Here is a 22,462-nt window from a genome sequence, read left to right as displayed (position 1 = left end):
AGACACAGATATAATCATTTATTTAAATAGAAAGTAAGTTCACATTAAGCAATGCCGGTGATTCCGTTTGTATTTAAAACACTTCGGAACTCTACGAAGTTGCATAAGGACGACAGATCTTGAATGTCGCACGACTGAGGCTGTTCGAATCCCTCAGTGCCACCGCCAGTGGTAAGCGCACCGAAAACCCAAACAAACATCGATAGACCTATTAGTAAAGAGCTTTATAGTTGCGGGAAGGAGCGGCATCGTTGGTGTCTGCAGCGTGTATATATATGTGGATATTTCTCTTTCTGCGACCATCTTGTTCATTCTAAGAAGGTACACGTTCTCGTCATGAAACAGTGCAAGTTAGCTCGCTAGCACTTAGCAAGCTGATGAATGTGTGCTACTGCTGCTAAGGTAGCCATTTTGAAACTGTGTTGTTCCAACGAAGCCAGGTCTGTTTACCTCTATTGTATGTCCGTGACAGCTGCCTAAATAGGCAGTTTTACGCAACGTAGGCACAATAAGTGCGTTTTTACTTAGCTAAGCATGCTAACTGTACCAGTTCATTCCAAATACCAGACAGTTTTCTCGGGGTACTTAACAGGCTAGGCAACGCAAGCTATTAGCTTACAGTTGCTACGCTAACGTTAACCTTAGTTAATCAGAAAGAGTTAGCTAGCAGCGGAGTTGGGACAGCTCTGACAGCGTTATTAGTTAGTGATTAATGTCGACAAGTTAGGAGACACGACGGCTGCTTTGTGTTTTTAACTATGTTGATGCACTTTAATTCATAACATGATTCAGCCAGTTAGCTTGGTGAAACGTGCGTGTAACGTTACTGTGTTGAATTGGTCTGTTTGTAGACATACGGGTTTCCCCTTATTATTTAACATTGTTAAACAGGCTACTCTCCCAACTTAGCGTCATGTGTAGCCCAGTCATTCATGTGAGTATTGTTTCACGGGAAAGTAAAATGTCTGTGCAGCACATTTTAGCCCGTGTCCGGGGCAAACTCATTGATGTTGAGCTGTTATGTAATAGTTCAGTGGAGATACGCTAACGAGTGGCTGTGCATAGCTGGTATATTTTTGTTTTGGTCTTAAGCTGCATTATAACGCATGCTTGGAGAAAGCGTGGGTCTGTAGAATCACTGTTTGGGAGTGTAGCATCGGCTTCATCCAGCATCACAGACACCGTGAAGATGCGCAGCAGTCTGGGGAGAAGATAGTGTTCCTGTTATTTTTACACAGTTATAAATATTTCACTTACTGAAGCCGACACAGGTTTATAAAAGAGCCAGCTTTCAATATGAAGGGGATCTGAGATCACTCAGGGCTTTTTTTTTTTTTCTGTCATACTTCTCAAAATGTGTTTGGAGTGTCAGAAGCTCTATTTTTTTGTAGGTGTTGGTTGTCTCTTGAATTGGAGGCTATTTTTGGGTTGAATCTGGAAATTCAGTGAAGCTAGAGTATCCTTCATAAAGCCACACGTGTAGTTTAGGTATTTTCAGTAATACAGTTGTAGAACTTGGATGGGGGAAGTTAAAGAAAATTTGTTAACACAGTATCCCCGCTATCACGTTTAGAGATGTGTTGATTCAGCTTCATGTTTTTTTTTTCGTAGTGCTGTTGATTTTTATTCCACTATATTGCTAGATGTTTCTGATGATTTAGGCAAAGCTTTGTTTTCCCTACTTGTATTTGTAAGATAGAGTAACCATTTCCAACACTTTACAATGACCTGCATCCTAAGCCTGCAGAATAGTACACTAAACTGAACATTACGCCTTTGATAATGAGGGGTTTATTCTGTAATTGTATTAATACTTAATACACTTGAAAGTAGGTCTATTTTTAACGCGGAATTTTGATATAATTTCTCTTAATAATACTGTTGTTATTTGTTGCAGGTCCAGTCGACTCCTCTTCAAATACCCGTAAACCATCACCAAGAAAACAGCGCTGATACTTCCTGCGTGAGGAAAAAAATACATTGACGGAGGAAAGGAGACCTCCCTTTGACAAATTTTGGACGTGTGCCGTTTTTCGACCCTCAAAAATTTTTCCCTGAGAAGTTGATCAAGCTCTCTTGAGGATTGGCTTTTTGCTAAAGGACTATAACAAAGATCCTTTGACTTGGAATCTTGCACATCTATGAAATCAGAGAGACATACTATAGTTGCTTCAGACAGGAGAACACAAATAATTAAATGGGCCTCCTACAGATGTGATAGTAAAACATATAAATATAGAAACAGCCTTAAAATGCATCTCCCATCTGCATCTCTGTTTCACTAACCAAAACTGAAAATGACGGCAATGTAACATAGGGCTTTAATTCCTTCATTGTCATGTGACTTTGAACCTTTGAGCATTATTTTCTTCTTACTAAGACAGTCTTTTCACCAGTTTAATGAGGTGAGCAGTGGTTTTCAGTGACCTCCATTGCCAGTAAAAGACTGTCTCTGAGTTCATTTTTCTTTTTTTGCATGCCTTTAAGTAGATCTTAAAATGATTCGGTAACAGGTGAGTCGACTTACACACATACTGGCACACAGTGTGGCAGGACAACACCTGTCTCTTTCTCCCCCCATCTGGTGTCAAAGTGGAACTGCTACACAAACTGCTGTCCATGTTCCAGGGCAGACGACTTTCACAGACTGTTTCCCTATAATAACAATAATAATAATAATATAATAATAATAATAACGAAGAAGAAGAAGAACGACTGGCTCTTCCTCACTGTTGGGACAAATCAGATCATCACTTCATTTTGCCAATCAGCATTAAGTCCAATCAGGTTTTGACTCTTACTCATGACAATAAGAACAAATGGTTCAAACTAATTGAAGAATTCAATCTGCCTGGAAAGTAGTTACTCAGATTGGAAACAGTACAACTCACCAGGGACGTGACCGGCACAAGAACTGTTTGGATTCTGGTTAAACAAGAAAGATATTTCCTTCATAGACCTCAAGACTTCTGCTTTAAAATCTCCTTCCTGCTTGACCAGTCCTCTGGATCGCCACTCCAGATCATTCCGGCAAACTTCTGACCCATCTGTACGTGTTTCATCCTGGACGAAGGGATCTGCCTCTGGGGAAAGGGGCTGCACTGTCCTGGCGGAGGTGGAGGGGAGGTTGTCTGTGTGCTGCTCCCTGTCTGTCAGTGCACACGGTCTGTGATCAGTGCCAATAGGCCTGAGGAACCAAGCCCAGCAGGACTGAGAGAGGAGGCAGAGGACTTCAGAGCCACAGACTCTGGGGTATGTTGAAGCTTCACCTCACTGACACTGGTACACACATTCAAAGCTGTACTCAATAGCCATTAAATTACCTGCTGCAGTGTGTCAACATTTTCGGGTCGAAATATTACTTCTCTTCCCTAAACAAGGAACTGATGAGATCCCAGCACAATAAGCTGAAAAATAATACTAGTGGTGTGCTGCATGCGATGCCTGTCAACCAGTTATCAACTTTGAAGGCACAGGTGCAGCACGTCAAGCTTTGCTGTTGTTTTCTGCTAAGAATAGGACTGATTTTGGCTTGTCTTGTGTGAGACCTTTACGCAGTCAATTTCTAAATTACTGATGGAGACAAAACACTTGAAATAGATATGACATGAAATCAGAGATGGATAGGAATGGAAAAGAAATTACTTCCATGCCAGAGACTTGATGTTTGTGTGCATTAATTACACAATATGTATATTAAAAATCCCTTTTCTGTTGTCCATTACGTTTTTCAGATCCTGGCCATGAGGTTTGATGCCTCGATCCACTGACCGGAAACACTGGACCTAAATGGCGCAGCATGACTTTGTCCCTGCCTGGCTTAACTTCTCCACACCCCAGCCTGCCAAGGTATGTGTGTGTGTGTGTGTGTGTGTGTGTGTGTGTGTGTGTGGCCGTTATGTAAGTATGAGAGGAAGTGTGTGAGGTGACCACAGAAAAAAATATCAACAGACAGCGGATGAAAGTGTATCTCTCACAGTCACAGCTCAAACACCTTTTACTGAATGTGTCTGTACACCTGAGTGTGAATCAGCCTCGGGGACAGAGAGTGCAGTCAGGACCTGGTTTAGCTTAGTCTCAACAAGACATTTGTAGTAGGTTTGGTTGTTCTTGAATGCATTTTTCGTTCTCTGTGGATGTGGAAAATGGAAAATCTAAGTTTCTGTTGAAGACTCATTGTATTTGTTATAATTTAGTGACTCGTATTTCTAGATAGACTTGTTTTTTAAGTCTTCAGTTTATCAGTTATATCAATTATTTTAATTTGTGCAGTACAGAATTTAAACTTGTTTAGGCAAATTTGTGATCTTGGGTTATGTAAACAAAACTCAGTACAGGTGTGAATGCTTCCAGCTTGCATTTAAGAGGTCCAGTCTCTGACCACATGTGGAGGTGATCTGGGACGCATTTAACCACATTCCTTTGATAGCGTGAACACACAGCGCGTCCTGAATTACATCTAAGACCACCTACTCAATGGGGGTGCTCTTTGTTAACAGTGTTTTACGTCTTCCATTCATAAGAATAACACAACTGCTTTTATAAATGATAGCCTGATAAGGTAAACACACTGTAAGTGATGTCAGTTCATTAGAAATTTTAAAATATTCTGTTCTTGTAGCTGTTAAACAAATGAGATAATTGAAAATGCGTAAGTGTAGTATTGATATATGCAAAGCCATGTAGCCATGTGGAGTTAAATTAGGTTTTTCCTTAGTGCATGTGGACGCTGCGAATGTTCAAGTTATAATCCGAGATGTGTGTAAGTCTCAAAAGTAACTAAATTCTGGGGATTAACCTTGAATTAATATATAAGCTAAACAGTAACCCACTTTATTATGTTCAGAATTAGTATCTTATCCCCATGTCAGGACGCGCACAACAAAGAACTCATTGTTCTGATACAGCATTCGTTGGCGATCCATCAGAGACAGCAGATGTTAGGATATTCTTCTGCACCCTATTCTACTGTCGCTGTTTATCTGCACGGAGAACACTGAACTAGGATCGGATTTCGAGCGCCAGTTTGAGACGCATGTGGACTCCCATCATGAGAATATTATGAGTCTGTTGATACTGTGATATTGCAGTGTTTCCCACACATAGACGAATCTGTGGCGCTGCGCCACAGATTGAACTCCGACCGCCACAGATTCAACACCGACCAAAAAAAAACAAAAAACAGATTCAACACCGACCGTCACATATTGCGTTTCGTTATTCTTTTTTTATTCTTTTTAAAACAAGCAGCGTATTCGTTCAGCTGCATTTCCTTTCCCTGCTCTCTCTTCGTCTCTCTGTCACTCACGCGTCTCTGTCTCTCTCACACACACACAGCCCCTCCCCTCCGTGCACACCACGTCTGTCTGGATCATCTGTGTCCGAGTGCGGATCGGGCCGCATTTTTCTGTCCGAGCCCGGCCCGCGTCCGACAGAGCAGTAACCGAACCCGACCCGAGCCCGACAGGCATTGAGATATCTATGTCCGTGCCCGACCCCAGCCCGACACAGTTAAAATCTAAGTTTTTTCTCATACTAATGTTCGGAAATGTCAACAGATGAGCGCATCAGCGCACACGGGGCAAAAAGCGCCATTATAACACAGGCGCACACATGTAGCTCAATACGTCTCGTCCTGGCTAGGAAGACGGATTTGGGGTAATATTTTACATTTATTTTAATCACAAAAATTAACCTTTGCATCAAGTGTAACAGGCACTTTGGCTACCTACATAATACCCCCCCTGCCGACCACCACACATTGCTTTCAAATCTGTGGGAAACACTGTATTGGGACCAAATGATAGTTTTGTCACTATTACATTATTCAGTCCGCTTCTCCAAGTCCTGACAGCACAAGTAACGGTTTCTTCCACTCATTCCATTGTTGTGTTGTATCAGGACATATCAGATAATATTATCAACATTATGGACTCTAACCTGTGAACCAGGGAGGCGGTGTTCAGTCAACTCAAGACAAATGTTTGAGTCAATAAAGATTTATTGAAGACTACCTGTTGAACCCAACTATTGTGATATCCATTCAACGGACAGTAGCAGGAAAGTGTCACTGTCTGAAAAAAATTTGTAAGTTAGTTAAGCTGATCTTAATGTTGTGTTTATCAGCTTTTTAACAAGTAGCATTTATTTAACTTGTCTCAAACTGTCAAAGACACAATATAATAATGTTAGCAGCTTTTATTTATACCTGCAAAAGCTGTTTAAATGAGCAACACAACAGCAATCTGGTCCAGGTTACACCTAGAGTGTTTAGATTTCGTCTTCAGTGTAATTTGTGCAGAAGTTGTGCAGCTGACTGACCTGCATGTGAAGTCGGGACAGAAAGAAGTACGCTGTTGCTGTCCCGCTGACACATGACTTCACCTCTGTGTCCTTTGTCTCCAGGGATTAGTCTGCAGTGATTGAGCTGCTCTATTCTTTCTGTAATCTTTTTCAGTCTTGGAAGAGATAAAAATCTTTTTGTTGGGACGGGCTGAAGAACCGTGTATAATTTGATCTTTGAACCTCAGCCGATGACGAGTATATGATTCAGACAGAACTGAGCGCTTGCATTCAACATTGTCCGACACACAGCTCTGTCTGTGCAAGATTTACCATCTAGAATTATGCACGCTGTGTTTTTTTGATCTTATTGCAGCAGCACATTTCTTATGATAAAATGTTCCAAGTTTATTTGCAGTTCCTGTGATGTCTTTTTTGTTCAGCTTCCTTGCCCAAGAATAGATCCCGACAGTGACATTTTCACTTTGAGTTATTTAAGTTCACTGACAGAGAAGGAGAGAAACTGAAGTGTGCTGATCTCAGTTTCTAGACAAGTAGAAAATAAAGTAGAGAAAAACTGACTACTGCTTTTGAAGTTGTTCTTGTTGTCAGCTTACCATGAAAAAGACCCCTGTTCGTCATCATCACCCACTACCTCTGTGTTGTCATTAATTTTCCAATCTGACTAACATTGTCTCTTTTCTGCGCTCCCCTAGTCCCCTGCTGCCAACCTTGACAAACAAGGTGAGCCTCAACACCACAGAGACGGCAGAACTGCTGTGAGCCGCCGCCGCCACAATTCTTCGGATGGTTTCTTCAACAATGGCTCCCTGCGTGCTCCAGCAGGTAACGGTGTTCACCAGTTAAACGTTTTTTTGTTTTTTGTTTTTTTTTTCAAACCTGTTATTCTTATTACAGGGCTTGACTGTGTGAACGGAAGAAACATGAGAACATGAGCAAAAAGGAAGAAGCTATTATGAACTCAATGGCTGTGTCTTCTCCTGCTTTAGTGTTGTTAATGTTTGATCTTTGGCAGCCATGCAGGGTTTCTTCAGCGAGAAATCAGACCTCTAGACAGGGGAAGTTGAATGAAGCCGTGCAGGGAATTGTTCAAAACCGTATGGATTATATATGATAAAATCAGTTGAAGTTGTCCAGCCACCGTGACGTACCGAGCCGACACTTGTCAGTTTTCCAGTGTGTCCGGCACCGTTGGCACTAGTTGGATCGTTGTCCGTGTCTTTTCAGACAATTTGGCATGTTGAATCATTAGTGGAACGTGAAGCCCTCTCTGATTGGGTGTTCATCTTGGAGAGCAAGTGCATGACAAGAAAAACAGAAGTGATGAAAATAAACAAAACAAAGAAGTTTGAAGTCGGGCTTCGTATTGCTACTGATTTCATTTTGATTCATAAGGTCCCAATTCAAATGGTTACGGAGACTAGTGGTATTTCCACAATATTTTACTGCTTGCTCTTGCATATGGTTTTGCTTTTGTCCAGCTCTTCCGTTGTCAGACATTTTCAATCCAAAATTCTGCCAGGCATCAGCTTTTAGGCCTGACCCTACTGTGGGAGTTGTAGCTTCTGTCGTGTTTTGGATCTCACTCACAGGTGGACTAATCTTGTTGTGCAGTCTTGCTCCTTGCTGGAGTTGCACTGTTGGGATCTGATTATACTCGGGCACAGATCTGCCCAACCTTGCATTAAGATCAGATCTGGGCTCTCAGATCGCTAGTGGCCAGCGCAAAAGACAGGTGTGAACACCCCTGCGACACACTGAGATGGCCAGTCCACACACACATGTGGAGATGTGTCTGCATTCCTTTGGTAGTGTGAACGAAGTGTGTCTTAAGTCACAATAAAGACCCCCCGTACCCAACAGATCAGTTAATCAGTTTTTTCTGATTCATTTAGGAAAAACATACGACCGCAATTATAAATGGACATTTGTAATGGAAAATGCGCAATAAATGCTGTTTGTTCATTAGTAATGAAAGCCTTTTAAAATATTCTATTCTAGAGACAGTAGCTATTAAAATACTGCACTCCAGACGATCATGGGATTTATTGGCATACAGAGCGCAAAACTGGATGTGGAGACGCATGTTAATGCCTGAACATACGTACCTAAAGCTGGTTGTTTCCAAACTGGAAAATCCAGATCGGATCTTAATGCAAGGTCTGAACAGGCCCATTGTTTGGATGAGCTTTATCTGGTGTGGACTGACTGAAGAGTTTAATTTGTTTGCAATAAAATGGCTCTAACTGGTTGTAAGACAATGCAGTTGCGTGCGGAGCTGACTTTTTTCAGTGTATCAGGTTGAAATAAGCCCTGTACTGAAGTCCAAATAGTGTGTTTCCAGACTCCTATTTTGATAGACTGGTTAAGCCAGGCTAGAGAAAAGTTGTGTAGAAAGAATGTATTCACTCCAACCAGAGAGATACAATCGGATTTTACATTTTACATTTTACAAGCATTTACATAGTTATTGGGTGCTAATGCTTTCCTTTTGTGCAAATTATCAGTTACACCGACCTTCTCAGCCTCTTTGGATACTTCTTCTAACTGGATTTTTGCAGACTAGGCTGTTCATGATTACATGAGGCATCCGATCAGGTTATTATTGTGATTACTAGTGTCTGTGTAAATGAAGTCATTGACAGGAGTTGTCACGATGAATGAAAAAGTAAAGTTAGAATAGTAATTGTATGGTATTTTTTGGTTCTTTTCTTAATCATTCAGGTTCATATTATAGTAACGCGCATTCTTGCTGCTACTGGACTTGCACTGTTTTCAGCTGAAGATAACTTCAGGCTGCAAACCTCAACAGAAAGGGTCTATCTTTCAGTCAGTGTAGTAGTGGATAATGACATAAGAGAAGACGTGGTGAAAAGACAGTGTTGGAGGCAGTAGTTTGGCTTTATACTAAATGTCATATACATCCTCCTCCACATCTATTCTTTCTCTCTAGATTGGACGCATCATTTAGTTTCACCCATGTACAGTGTTGTTCTGCTGATGTTTAGTTATGCAGTTGTTTGTATGACCTAAGAATAAACATGGCGTGTTGCCAGTTTTAAAATACTAGTTCACTTCTTTCATGAAGCCGGTGCCAAAGTATTCAGTCTGTATTCCCAGTGGTTCTGTGGTTAGCATTGTCGCTTCACAGCAAGCTTGTGATTATCACAGAACAAGAAAGGTTTTGGGTACAAACCTTTCTGTGCTGAGTTTGCACATTATCCCTGTGCGTGTGCGGGTTTCTCCGCGTACTCGAGCTTCCTGACACAGACCAAACCCATGTTAGGTTAATAGTCTAAATCGGCTGTAGGTGTTAAAATGGTTGTTTGTCTCTCTGTGATCAATTTCCTGTGTTATGTTTTGTCTCACCTTCTGAGAAATTTTCCCCTGTGTATCATTTCTTAACCAGGAAGAAGGACTGTCTTCTTTGTTGTCCCTTCTGTCCCTGGTTTTGGATGTTTTAGTCTGGAAGCACCCCCTCTCTGCTGCAGTAGTTTAGTACTTCCCTTTCTAAATGTGCAGAAGTACACTGTGTAATGATGTGGTCGGTAACGTAAAAAAAGGGCGTTTATCCACAAGAATTCTTCATTTCTCAAATCAAATAAACCTGAAAAAACATTGCAAGACTGGAACACCCGCTCCTCATATTCAAAGACTAACATTTGTTGTACCAAAAATATGTGCACCGCATGATTCAGATGTCATTTCTGAAAGTTATGAGGAATGCTTGCTGTCAAAGCCGCATTTCATCGGTATTTGGCTCTTGTTACAGTGTAAAACATGCTTGTGTACATTATTCTCACTGTATGTGTTTTCTATTTGGAGGTGATGGATGGCAGCAGCCCTCTCTGCTTCTGAGGCATGATTCTGTGGACTCGGGGGTGGCCAAAGGAGGACACGGTGGGCTGGCAGGGGGCTCGTGTTGGAAGGATACACCCACCTGGCATGGAGCTCCGCGGGGTGTCCAGGACAGCCACCACCACCAGGGACGCCACCCCAAACGGGGAGCAGTCGACAGGGACAGGCAGGTGGGGCACCGGCAGCGCAATGGTAACTTCCATCCCCGCAAGGGCACCCCGTACCAGGACAAGTTCCCCAACGAGGAACGCAAAGACAGCAAGGACGACAAGCTGAAGTTTGTGGAGGAGGACTTTGTAAGTAGATAACAATGTGTGTTTTCTTTTTTTAATTCGCCACTGACCTTGTCGTAGTTCGTCACTGACAAATCTCCGTTATAAGATAAAATGCTTTGAGTTGGTGGCCAAGCTCAGTCAGCTGTAAATCCCATTTTATTTTTAGGGGGCTAGTGGTTATTGTTCACACACACTACTGTCGGAAACCGCTTCTCTTCACTTTCTTTTCACCTTCTGATGAAAAAGAAAATGCATCAGAGTTTCCCTTCACTTAGCCATTGGACTTAAATCATGTTCGAAACGACATGCTCAGATTCTTGGACAGAAACTCAGCTTGAAATGAGAAACATTTGGGAGATATTTCATACAGGTGCTCTGTGTTATTTCTTTTAGCCTTCCCTCAACCCTGAAACAACTGGAAAACCTGGGACTCAGATGCGAGCAGTTGCTCCCCATGCTGGAGTGTGGGGTAATTAATCAACAAAATATGGTTGTGAATTTAAGCTCTGTTCCTCATCATCACCTCTAACATTTAACTGCTGATTGTTTTTACAGAAAATCCCCCGAGCGGCAAACAGATGGTGTCCAAAATGCTGGTTATCAAAAAAGTATCCAAGGAGGACCCCAGCACTGCCTTCTCTGCGGGGTTTGCCACCGCTGGCGCTCTGCCCACCAACGGCAGCAAAGCTCCCCTAGCAGGCTCCAGCGTCTACAAGAACCTGGTCCCAAAGCCTGCTGTGGCACCCACCAAAGTATGACATTCAGCATAGATTCAGAATACGCCTATCAAGCAAATGTGTATAAAAAAGATAACAAGCCCGGCATCGGTCAGGACCAGTTATCTGTGAGCAAGACTGTAACGGAAGCGGGTGCTCTTTCTATAACAGACACATGTCCTCTCTTCCAGAACACCCAGTGGAAATCCGGTGGTAGAGAGATCGCAAAGTCCGGTCTTCACATGCCGGGCCGAGATTCAGTCTTCACCAGCCCCGTGTCTGCAGCCAAACCCAGCACCCCAGTCAGTGCACCACAGCACAACACCCCAAAAGAGGTGAGGAGAACAGAAAGGGACGAATAAATAACATGATTGGAATTTGTGGTTAAATCAAGGTTGTAATAATAAGTTTCCCTTTGCAGTAGCATATTTTGTCAACTATAGTCATAACCTTGACAAGTTTGACCAGAACCCTGTCATTAAAACATATATTTGGCTCTGCTTTTGGCCGATTATTCTTGTCCTAATGTGCTGTCCACTTGATTTACGCAAATATTTATGCACGCAGCACCCTTCCAGCACGACTCCACCCATAGATATTGCCCCGTCGAGGCTGAAACTGATGCGCCGCGGTCCGGACCGTAAGAGCGAGTTCCTGCGAGCTCTGAAGGATGAGGGCACTGGAGAGCTGACGACAAGCAGCAGTCCAGGAACTTCAGGAGAGGTAGGCAGCAGATGAGACAGATAAGACAGATAAGACAGAAAGGTCAAGACTCCAGCAGCACTTGTTGTAAATGTAACAACTTTATTAGATTGTTGAAGTGTTACTGGTGTCTTCACCTTTCTACAATTTGTGTCTCAGATTTCCTCCTCTGTGCACCTTGGTAGCAGATGAAGTCACGCCAGAAATGCATATTTTTCTAATGAGTGATAAGGAAATTCTCAGTTTATGAAAATGTGCTGCTGCAGGGCAGGGTACGGTCAAATTATGCGAATGGGATAATGTTCAATGACATTTTCATTATCAGGAATTAATGGAAGATAGAGAGTCCCTTAATTTCTGATTATTGACACCTCAAAGGATTTAATTCTGCTTACACCATGGTGACTACCTAAATTAAAGACAAAAAAAGTGTTTTGAAGTTCAAATCTACATTTATTTCACAAGCCACAGGGTTACAGTAATACCTGGAGCAATTATATCTATCCTATAGGCTTCTAATACAATGAAAATATAGTTCCCTATTACAGTATATAGAATGAAACTCCGATAATCCTTTAATCCTTTAATTCATCCCACAGTGGAGAAATTGGAAAACTGGAAAGCCTGGGAAATGTCCCACTTGACTGTAGGACATTTTGTCTCAGCTCTGAACGTGATGCTAACATATTATGCTAGTTATATTAGCAAGATTCAGTTAAAATCTGTAAATATGGTGGGCCACGTAGCCGCCTTCTAGCAGCTTGTGTGTTACTGTCACCACCTTGCGGGGTTGAGAGGATGAGACATTGAAGGGCTACTCTGTGCTGAGATAGAGACGCGCTAGACAGCTTTGATTGCGTCCCTGTTGCTATGGTTACCCACTTGAGATACGGGCTGAAGCAGCGCATCAATTTAGAAAAATGAACAGACGGTTTCCCTGTATACAATCACAATGAAGATTTCACTTTATATTTTTTTTTAAATGTAATGGTCCCGTAGGAGAGTAATAATTGTGTCAGCACGTAAAAGACAGCTGAATAATGAGATTGCATTCTTTGCTGCATTTGGCAGCAAAGAGAAATTTTTGATGAAGTACCTAAAGCTTCTGAGATAAATGTTTTGGGACTTAGAGTTTTTATGAAGAGGGACATCATAGAGCCAAGTCCCAGATGAAGGTAGTGGCAAGGGACGGGACTGGGTGATGGTAGCCTGGAAGGAAAGCCGACTTCCCCGACCCACAACCTTTCAGCGTAAAATTGGTCTGGAGAGAATTCTCTGTTGGAAATTGATTATACTCCTGCCGGATCTGCTGGGCCAATCAAATAGTTTTGTGAGCGATATGCACGTTACCAGAATAATATTCTGATAAGATTAGAGTCACTGGGGTGGTGGTGTAGATAGGCTGATCCTTGACTCCAGGATGAGGTTGAGATGTGGAGGAGGAGGAGGAGGAGGAGATGGTCGCAAAATGAGAGTGACTGAATTTCAAAGAATTTTTTGCTCAATCTCTTCTGTTTTGTGTTGTGAATGTTCTCAGGGTGAAAGCAGCACCCCAGAACCCAAAGCCTACAGCGAGGAAGTCTGCCATGAGAATGGTCTGTCCTACTCCCTCAGTGACTCAGACACTGAACACCTGTCCAGCTCCCTGGAGGCAGAGCACAGGTACAGTAGGACACTACCAACAGCCGCATATATACACACCCACACACAGCCACAGTCAACTAAGCAAAAAATGACTGTCCTTTTGTAGGTTGCTGAAGGCCATGGGCTGGCAGGAGTACCCAGAAAATGATGACAACTTCCTGCCTCTAACAGAGGATGAGCTGAGAGAGTTCCAGAATAAAACTGAACAGGTGAGATCTGAGACAAAATCCCCAAATAGATGAAATGTATAGAGAAATGTACATGCTAAATATCTGTGTTCTGTAACTAGCTGAAGAGGAACGGCATGCAAAGGAATGGGGTTCTCCCTAGGACGCGGGGTGTGACCCTCCACTTCACCCCCTGGAGGAGTGTGGCGGAGGCGCATGTCGAGGAGGGCTCCGAGTCCGAAACCAGTAGCAGCAGCCAGACCTCTGATGACGACGACTGCATCAAATCCTAACGTGGCTTTATGGAACAAAAAAAAAACAACACAACAACAACAACAACAACAGCCAACACCACATCCCAGCAAGCAATCCCCCTCTTCCTCTCTCATCTTTGTTTTTAGAGCACCATTTTGAATTTCTTTTTTTGATTTTTTTTTTTGTTGTTGTCATTCTTGCACAAGGGAAAAACCAATCATATCCCAGTGAAGGGGGAGATTCCTGCTCAGCCAGACGTTGTTTTCCCTGCGTTTCCTCCTTCACTGCAGTCCCTGCCCTCTTTGAACCCCCTTCCTCCTCCCTTCCTTTTTTTTCCTCGCTTTGTGGAACTGAAGTGTTCATCAAGAAAAGAAGGGCAATGAATGCACACTTGATTCTGCTTTAAACAGACTAACTCATTTCATTGATGATGCTGATGACACATTATTAATGATATTAATAAAAATTGGTTCCTGACAAGCTGATATGTTTCAATATGAATCTGGCTACTGTGCTGTTTTCAGTCCACATTGTTTTTCTGTTTGTTAATCAGTTTTGATGTTGCTCCGCCTTGAAGGCAAATTCTCACTTTCTGTTAGTGGCAAGGTAGTGAGCACCTGTACAGCATCCTGCCGGGAACGAGATGCTGCACTGAAATATTTTGTGGGTTCTGTTGTATATTCAATAGCTCCGGGAGGACAATGGTTGGAGCTTCACTTTTAAATCAAAAGCTTTCAAATTTCCATCATTTTGTGTCTTTTAAAGAGCCTTTTGCTGAGATAACAGTCTAAATCTTAAGTCTTTTAAGGTGTTTCTGCATAACTCATGAAAATTAGCAGTTTTAGAGGAAAACTGTCATGTTTTTCTCACATGTTTCAATAAGGAAGGAGAATTTAATCCTGCTGGCCACTGTAAAATTCAGTCGTGGGAAGGTGTTGTGGAAAAACTACAGAGATGAAATTATCATGGGAGTACTCAAATGTCACTTTATCTTTTTCCGTTAAGAATGCATTTTACTGGCTGTTTAAGGTCAACAAAAGTTGCCAGATATTTGCTCGGTCGTAGCGGGTAATGTATACTAACCATGGCTCCGTCACATTGTCTTTCCCCAGTGAGCCAACATGTTCAATACAACAGCCTGACACTGGACGCTGAAATGGGCCAGAGCTATAGGATTACTGCAATTAGCCACACCTGTTCTTCTGTGATGTGCCAACAATGAGTGTTTGAGTCTGTGAACACCGATCTGGCATAACATTATCACCGTCTTACTAATACTGTGTTGGTCCTCCTTTTACTGCCAAAAGAGCCCTGACCCGTCGAGGGATGGGCTCCCCTGGACCCCTGAAGATGTGCTGTGGTATCTGGAACCCAGATGTAAGCAGCAGATCCTCAAAGTCCAGGAAGTTGTGAGGTGCTGGCTTCCGTGGATCGGAGTAGTTTGTCTAGCACATGCCACAGATGCTTTGGAGGCCAAGTCAACACTTCAAACTTGTTGTGCTTCTCACACCATCCCTGAACCAGTTTCGCTTTGTGGCAGGGTGCATTATCCTGTTGAAAGAGGCCACGGCCTTCAGAGAATACCATTTCCGTGAAAGGGTGTTTATGGTGTGCAGCAGTGCTTATGTAGGTGGTACGTGCCCAAGTAACATCCACATGGATGGCAGGACCCAAAGTTTCCCAGCAGAACATCCCCCCCAGAGCATCACACTGCCTCCGCCAGCTTGCCTTCGTCCCAAAGTGCATCCTGGTGCCATGTGTGCACAAGGTAAGTGACGCACACGCACCCAGCCATCCACGTGAAAACCTTGATTCATCAGACCAGGCCACGCCCTTCCATTGCTCCATGGTCACAAACTGCAATGGACTATGTATTCTAACACCTTTCTATCAGAACCAGCATTAACTTTTTCAGCAATCTGAGCTACAGTAGCTCGTCTATTGGATTTGGACCACACAGGCCAGCCTTCACTCCCAACATGAATCACTGAGCCTTGGTCGCCCATGAACCTGTCACTGGTTCACCACTGTTCCTTCCTTGGACCATTTTTGACAGATACTGACCACTGCAGACTGGGAACACCCCACTAGAGCTGCAGTTCTGGAGATGCTCTGACCCAGTTGTCTTGCCATCACAATTTAGCTCTTGTCAAACTTGCTCAAATCCCTACGCCTACCCATTCTTCCTGCTTCTAACACATCCACTTTGAGGATAAAATGTTCACTTACTGCCTATTGTATCCCGCCCACTAACAGGTGCAGTGAAGAAGAGACAATCAGTGTTACTCACTTCACCTGTCGGTGGTCATAATGTTATGCCTGATGTATTATTTCCAATTGTTGCTCATTTGGCCAATTTTTAAATTAAACTGGGCAGAGATATAGAAGACAAGTAGGTTCTGCACATGAAAAACTCAATAACATTGACATGTCGCAGTAGGGGGAGCTCAGGTGAATGAATGATGGCTCAGTTCCATTTAGAGTCCAATTAAACTATGACTGTAAACCAACACACTTGTTCATTTCCTACTATGACAAGGCAAAATGGCATTTCCAGTTTATAGAGAAGGCTATTAGGGTTGGGTTCAGTTACCGACACAGATGCTCAGAATGTACCCAAATGGTCTCCAGTCCACCAAATAGTGCACCTTTGAGATGTTGAGCAACAGATCCACATCCTGGATGAGCAGCTGAAGAGAAAAAGGGTTCCAACCTCCTAGAAGAACTAATAAGTTCACTCAGGTCCACGTGTCAGTAAGTTTTGTTTTTTAGGACACGGTTCAAACTGGAATACTCCATCAAGCCTCCAGTTACCAGAAGCAGTCTGAAGAGGTGGGTGCTAAATGTATTTGACTGCAGACTCACATTTACGGTCATGGTTGATCGGTAGCTGTAACAAAGCTTTATCAGACAAGGTTTATTCAACAGTCTTTATTCAACTTTATGTCACACGTGTGAACAAACATTAATATAACAACATGTATAGAAAAAGACACATATTTACAACAGCAAACAAGTGTAAGAACTCTTCAACAGAGGGAAGCTGGCACACTAGTCGTCGTCTTCTTGTACAGAGTCAAAACTTGCAGCGGTCTGGATTCACTTACTGAAAGAGAGAACACATTTGAGTTGGACTGTTTGTATTTGTCATGTATAAAAAAAAAATAAATAAAAAAAAATCACTCATGTAACAGCACAGTGGTCCAGTTTGCGTTGAGATGACCTCAGTAATTATATATTACCTTTCGACTTCCATAGTGTGTCCGTTAGCGTCTCCTTTGGCTTTGTGATCTGCGTTGGTGTGAGCCTCCTGATCCTCAGCCTGCTTCACCTTCTTGACAACGCCCTCCTTCACTGGACTCTCCTCTGGTTTCCTCTGAAATACAGCGCCACAATGTGTTCGTTACACTGATTTTATGTGCATTTTTCTCCTCTAGTTATAAAATTTAGCTCCCTCACCTTCTTTCTGACCAGGTGGGAGATGTCAGAGACTTGAGCTGTGGAGGCGTGTCCGTTGGTTGAGCCGACTCCGTTGGTTGCACCTACTCCATTGGCTGATGTGCCAATAACCTGATTGGAAAACAAGGTGTGATACAAAAACTCTTAGCGAGCATGTTGTGTGTGCAACACAAGTTAAAAAGAACAGGAATGTTCAACTTACTGCTGAACTCGAGTCGCCGTTCTGTACAGTGGAACCAGGGAATGAAGAGGAAGTGGAGGCTCCATCCTGAAAGAACATGTTGCAGGTTAACGGGGTCAAATGAGAGCACAACAGAATGAACTGGGATAATTAGGGTCCAAACTACACATCTCTAGAAACGAACTGAAAAGCACCGCTTCAGCATCACAGCCCAGTTTATACCCAGTCATCAGTGATGCCGCGAAACATTCCCAAATGTTTGAATCGTCTAGGTTAAACTACCGAGCATTATGGACGGAACGGCGACTTCATAAAATCGTGAAGCATCCCACACTCACCAGCACACCCTTCACAGCCTCTGCAGCAGAGCTCACCGTTTTTAGGCCTTCAGTGGCGTCCTCCACCTTCTCCTGGATCTCTGGCAGCAGGGCCTTCAGCTCCTCCATCTCCTTCCTCTCATCTGGCAGAGCCTCTGGACCCTCAGCCTTGTCGAGCATCTCCTGAAGTTTTTCTGAAATATAGAAGTAGAAGACAAAAACTGGTTTACCATCTGAGGGCAACTGTGCTTACATGGAGAATATTTTTTCCTCCAACCTGACTGGACATTCTAACTTAATCACTTCTATGGATGTCAAAATAATCTGATAAGATCCCCCGCAACTTCATTGACGACTGAATTAGTTCCATAAACTCAGACAGAACCACATTTAACGTCTTCATCAAGTCCGTCTTATTACATCTTTTAAAATACTTGTTGGAACATCTTGTTTTGCTTCTGCCACGTTTGTGTTGCTCCTAGAAACTCCTCGTATTGTATGATGTTTACCCCATTGTGGCGCAATTATGTAAATTAAGATACCGCAAACGTTTCCTTACTGAAAGGATACTAAAAGGTTTACACCGCCCCTCTTAATCCCATATAAAACCCCTTTGGATTGGACTGGTACAGCCCAGTGTGTTCTGATTAGGTTGGTCACATGAAACATCTATATTCTGATTATTAGTGGAATACTAGCCGACCCTTACCCAGCCTGCTCTTTATGACGGAGATGGAGCTGTTCAGCGCCTCGATGGACTGACTGTACTGAAAGTTCAGGCTGTAGGTGACACCGAGCTGGTAGTGAGTCTCGGCGAGCAGCCGGCTGTCCGGGTCCAGGTGCTTCACCTGCAGCTTCAGACACTCCTGGAAGTCCTCCAGTGCTTGGGTGTAATTTCCTGAGAAGCGGAAGGAAGAAACTCATCACTGGATGATTTACGGTGAAAATAAAAGACAAATTCGGGCGGATAATAGGTGAAGTAATGCCAAAACTGTAAGTCTGTTTGACGGCGCCTTCATACCCGATTCAGCAGAAACTTCCCCAAGCTTGAGGTGAGCCTGAGCTGCCATCAGCTGATCCTCCTTAGTGTCTTTCCTTATTAGAAAATCATTTTTAAAAAGTTAGAGCACTGAATCTGAAATTCCCATCATCAACAACCGTGGATCTGTATGCAGCGAGCGCTACCTTGTGTAGATAGCTTTAGCCACTTCCAGCATCTCCCAGGCCAGCTGCAGGTTCCCCACCTCCTCATCGTCGCTGTCCTGCAAAAACACCGCAGATTTAAAAGCCGACACTCGCATCACATGTTCGGCTGAGGTATTCTTTACTCGAGCCGATTGTCCAGTACCTTCTCAGCAGTGCCTTCTCCTTCAGCTTGTTCCTCTGCATCGCCGTCCATTTCTGCTTCATCGTCATCCTCTTCCTCACCATCTAAAAATGAAAATTCCATGGGTTTCAGTAAACTGGCCAACAAACCACTGCAACCAAATTCTCTGTGGGGGGAAAAAAAATACCTGCTTCCTCTTCAGCTGTTTTTTCTTCCTTGTTTTCCCCTTCTGTTGATTTTTCCTCATCTGCCTTAACAGCAGCGTCCGTCTCAGTCTCATTTGCCTTCTTGTCTTTGCCCTCATCAACGTCAGCCTTCTTTTCCTCGTCTCCTTCTGCCTTTTCAGTTTTCTGTTCATCTCCAGCCTCTGCCTTCTTTGCTTCCTCGATCTCCTTCCCCTCTTCCTTTTTCTTCTCTGCCATGGCGTCATAAACCTGAACCCTCAGCTCGTCTCTGGTCTTCTCTGTTCAGGTTTGAGAGTAAAGTCAGGACGAGCTTCCCACATAGAAAGACGGGAGTAAGCAGTTTACCAAATATTGCACCACTTCCTCACCGTCAATATTCTCTGTTCCCTCAATGTTGGAGTCTTTGGGTTTTTCTTCTTCCTCCCCCTCCTCTTCCTCAGGCACTCCTTCCAGAGCATTACCCAGGACTGTGTTCTCCATCCTAAAAAGAAAAACATCTCTTAGGTCTGCTCTCTTTGGTTAAACTGTACATTCTCATTTTGTAATGAACCATTAACTCATGAGGTTAAAATAAAATTGTAAATATAAACATACCGTGCCAAATCCAGTAGTGCTTTTCCATACCAGTAGAAGGCTTCTCCACACTCGTCTGCTGTGTCTCCGAACTTCTTTGCTCTGAAAAAGAAATAAAGACTGGTTGTCAGATCATCCACGTAAAAGTCATTTTGTCTTCTCTGGGGTTCAGCTGAGGTGATAACTGCACACAGTTCATATGATCTGCATTATGAACCTTAACCTTCGCACTAAAAGGGCCAAGAACTTACTATTCATCTTGTTTACAGAATTATTATTAGTCCATATAATATTAGTTCTATACATTACTACATATGCCCGAGTATTATCAGTTTTACGCCATAAAGCATTTCTAAATGGACGATGTCTGCCTTTCAGATGGTAGTTGTTTCATTAAGCCTGTCTGTAGGTGTCCGTTTGTCACTTCATGACTGCTGATAACTCACAGCATGCCGCAGGCCTCCTGCAGGGCGCTCACCGCCTCCACCGCCTTCCCCATCACCAGGTGCTTCTTGCCGGTGCCAATTAGCTTGCTGGCCTCCTCCATGGTAGCGACACTGATCAGAAGGGAAACAACTGTTCAGATCAGCTCGATAACCAAAAACGAAACAGCCACCGAGTCCAGACAGTAAGTTCACGTTATAAGCACAGAGTTAGTTATAATATCCAAAATGTTACTGCATACCTTGACTGAGAAAAACAACGGCTGAAAGGTTAAAAGTGGGGTCCGGAGGTGTGTGTGTGTGCGTGCGTGTGTGTGTGTCAGCTCTACCGCCGCTCAGCCTGATTGTTCTGTTGTTTCAATTTGGCGCGAAATATGCCTTCCCTTTCCGGTTGATTTCCGGCTTCGCGAACCAGCGCGGGAGAATTCTTAAAGGCACAGAGTACTTCAGTTTGACTTAAAGTTCAACTAATGGTGTTACTTCTAATACACGACAACACCGCCACAACTGCTCCTGTTATCAGTAGTAATATTCATGGCAAACCAAAGTACAGAAACACACATTAAAATATTTTACTACTATAAGTAATTTATATGTGACAACAATCACATATAAATTACTTATAATAACAGTCACAACTGAGCCCTGTGACTGGTGACCTGTCCAGGATGTACCCCCAGCGACCCTTCACAGGACAAGCAGTTACAGAAGATGAATGAATAAATGAATGAACAATCACAACTGTTATAAATACTAGAACTACAGATTCATCTACACTGTGTTAAACTGTGCTATGCTGTACTATATACTTTACTTACTTTGCTATTCTATGCTATACTGTAGCCTACTACACAATGCTATGCCATGCTCTGCTATACAATGCTTTGCTATAGCCTACTATATTACACAATGTTGTGCAACATATATTACTATTGTTTATTAAAGTTTTTAGTATAATCATACCTGGTACTTTATGCCAGGTGAACTGAGATTGTGGTGGTGGTATAAGTGTGTGTGTAAGGTTAACTCTACAGGTTTGTGTACGTGCCTGGTATGCTGTTGTCATGTCCTGCTGTGAGGGATTGTTCAGCCTCCCCCCCTGGGCTCCTCTTGTTGACTTCACTCGCCAATACAAGCCTGAACCTGGCACCCAATCAGCCTCCCACTGTGACAAGACTGTTGAAACCCCTCACACTGTCCTCATTAGGAAAAGTGGCATTAACAGCTATAATGCCCAATTAAATCTGCACCACACACTAGAGTTTATTCATACCATCTCATGTGGTAGCATCAGGATGAGTGTAGCTAGTTTGGGTAAATGCTCAAGCAAAAAAACAATATTGTAGGAAATGCAGTCTCAACTAACTATCTACAGATTATGTTTTAGATATACTGCTCAGTGGATCTTGTTACCTTAGGACAATCTTGCTGATTCTCCTGTTTCCAGTCTTTGTGTTAAATCAAGCAAATTAAGTGCTGAATCTATCCCCATACACAAAGCGAATATGAGTGTTGACAGAACGGTGATATACTGTACAGTATACCGCTACATGAATGTCCACAGAACTGCATCCATTTTCCAATACCGGATCAAAAGTAACACTATTTTGAAACAGCTGATCAATTCATCACATCTGTGACAGTGACAACTGCTCTGATATTCTGTAGGGCTGAATGAATCCAGGATGATAGACCCACAAGGGCTCTTCAAACATCCGTCTGCTTTGGAATCAGTAGTGGAGCAGATGCACTAATTATGGGCATATTGTGAGACAGGAGATGAACAGAGGGCAGTGTTTGATCACTAGTCCACAGCGGTGCTTCTAACAGGAGGTTACTGAATGTCCCCTCTCTTATCTGGCCCTTGATGCAGTGCCATGGCAACAGCGTGCAGAGACATCGCTTGGTGACAGCAAAGAAAGGAGATGGGATTGGGGGGCTGTTTTAGACAACAACAGCCTCTCCACTAAATTTACATGGACTGAGGTACCTGAAACACAGAAAAACACACGATGAGCTTAATTTTCTGGACTAAAAAGCTGTCAGTTTATGTTATA

At 43.0% G+C, this 22,462-nt stretch overlaps 2 protein-coding genes across 5 annotated transcripts; one reads left to right on the top strand and one right to left on the bottom strand.

Annotated features, from left to right (window-relative positions):
• Positions 1–132: 132 nt before the first annotated feature.
• Positions 133–14,415, top strand: gpbp1l1 (GC-rich promoter binding protein 1-like 1). Of its 4 annotated transcripts, none has more exons than XM_084546763.1 (12): positions 133–321; positions 1,898–3,252; positions 3,735–3,849; positions 6,999–7,128; positions 10,129–10,457; positions 10,830–10,905; positions 10,992–11,188; positions 11,344–11,487; positions 11,720–11,875; positions 13,392–13,516; positions 13,605–13,707; positions 13,788–14,415. In XM_084546763.1, the coding sequence occupies exons 3-12, from the start codon at positions 3,790–3,792 to the stop codon at positions 13,956–13,958; spliced, it is 1,491 nt and encodes a 496-aa protein (XP_084402889.1). In that variant the 5' UTR covers positions 133–321; positions 1,898–3,252; positions 3,735–3,789; the 3' UTR covers positions 13,959–14,415. The 4 variants fall into 4 exon arrangements, with proteins under 4 accessions (XP_084402889.1, XP_084402892.1, XP_084402890.1 ...); XM_084546766.1 differs by having other exon boundaries at positions 151–171; XM_084546764.1 differs by lacking the exon at positions 133–321 and adding an exon at positions 336–440.
• A 2,401-nt stretch (positions 14,416–16,816) lies between these two features.
• LOC311489093 (nuclear autoantigenic sperm protein-like) lies at positions 16,817–20,766 on the bottom strand. Its single transcript, XM_084546007.1, has 14 exons — positions 20,648–20,766; positions 20,409–20,519; positions 19,984–20,064; positions 19,758–19,870; positions 19,392–19,667; positions 19,226–19,308; positions 19,063–19,139; positions 18,899–18,972; positions 18,587–18,775; positions 17,899–18,071; positions 17,582–17,647; positions 17,380–17,490; positions 17,163–17,296; positions 16,817–17,026 (listed from the first exon to the last, which is right to left on the bottom strand). Exons 2-14 carry the CDS (start codon positions 20,507–20,509, stop codon positions 17,020–17,022), a joined length of 1,485 nt encoding a protein of 494 aa, XP_084402133.1. The 5' UTR covers positions 20,510–20,519; positions 20,648–20,766; the 3' UTR covers positions 16,817–17,019.
• Positions 20,767–22,462: the final 1,696 nt, after the last annotated feature.

The sequence above is a fragment of the Chelon labrosus genome, assembly GCF_963514085.1.
Source record: "Chelon labrosus genome assembly, chromosome: 6".
Classification (NCBI taxonomy): domain Eukaryota; kingdom Metazoa; phylum Chordata; class Actinopteri; order Mugiliformes; family Mugilidae; genus Chelon; species Chelon labrosus.
The sequence above is the reverse complement of the archived record's forward strand: the minus strand, read 5'-3'. Positions and strand labels throughout refer to the sequence as shown.

Bases quoted from the DNA above. Each gene is read 5' to 3' on its own strand.
- LOC311489093 (XM_084546007.1), bottom strand. From the start codon at position 20,509: ATGGAGGAGGCCAGCAAGCTAATTGGCACCGGCAAGAAGCACCTGGTG. The intron at 19,668-19,757 runs GTGAGGAAGTGG...AAACCTGAACAG, and splicing joins GGGAACAGAGAATATTGACG to AGAAGACCAGAGACGAGCTG. The intron at 17,297-17,379 runs GTGAGGGAGCTA...GCTGTATTTCAG, and splicing joins CCCACCTGGTCAGAAAGAAG to AGGAAACCAGAGGAGAGTCC.
- gpbp1l1 (XM_084546763.1), top strand. From the start codon at position 3,790: ATGGCGCAGCATGACTTTGTCCCTGCCTGGCTTAACTTCTCCACACCC. The intron at 11,488-11,719 runs GTGAGGAGAACA...TTATGCACGCAG, and splicing joins AGCACAACACCCCAAAAGAG to CACCCTTCCAGCACGACTCC. The intron at 11,876-13,391 runs GTAGGCAGCAGA...GAATGTTCTCAG, and splicing joins GTCCAGGAACTTCAGGAGAG to GGTGAAAGCAGCACCCCAGA.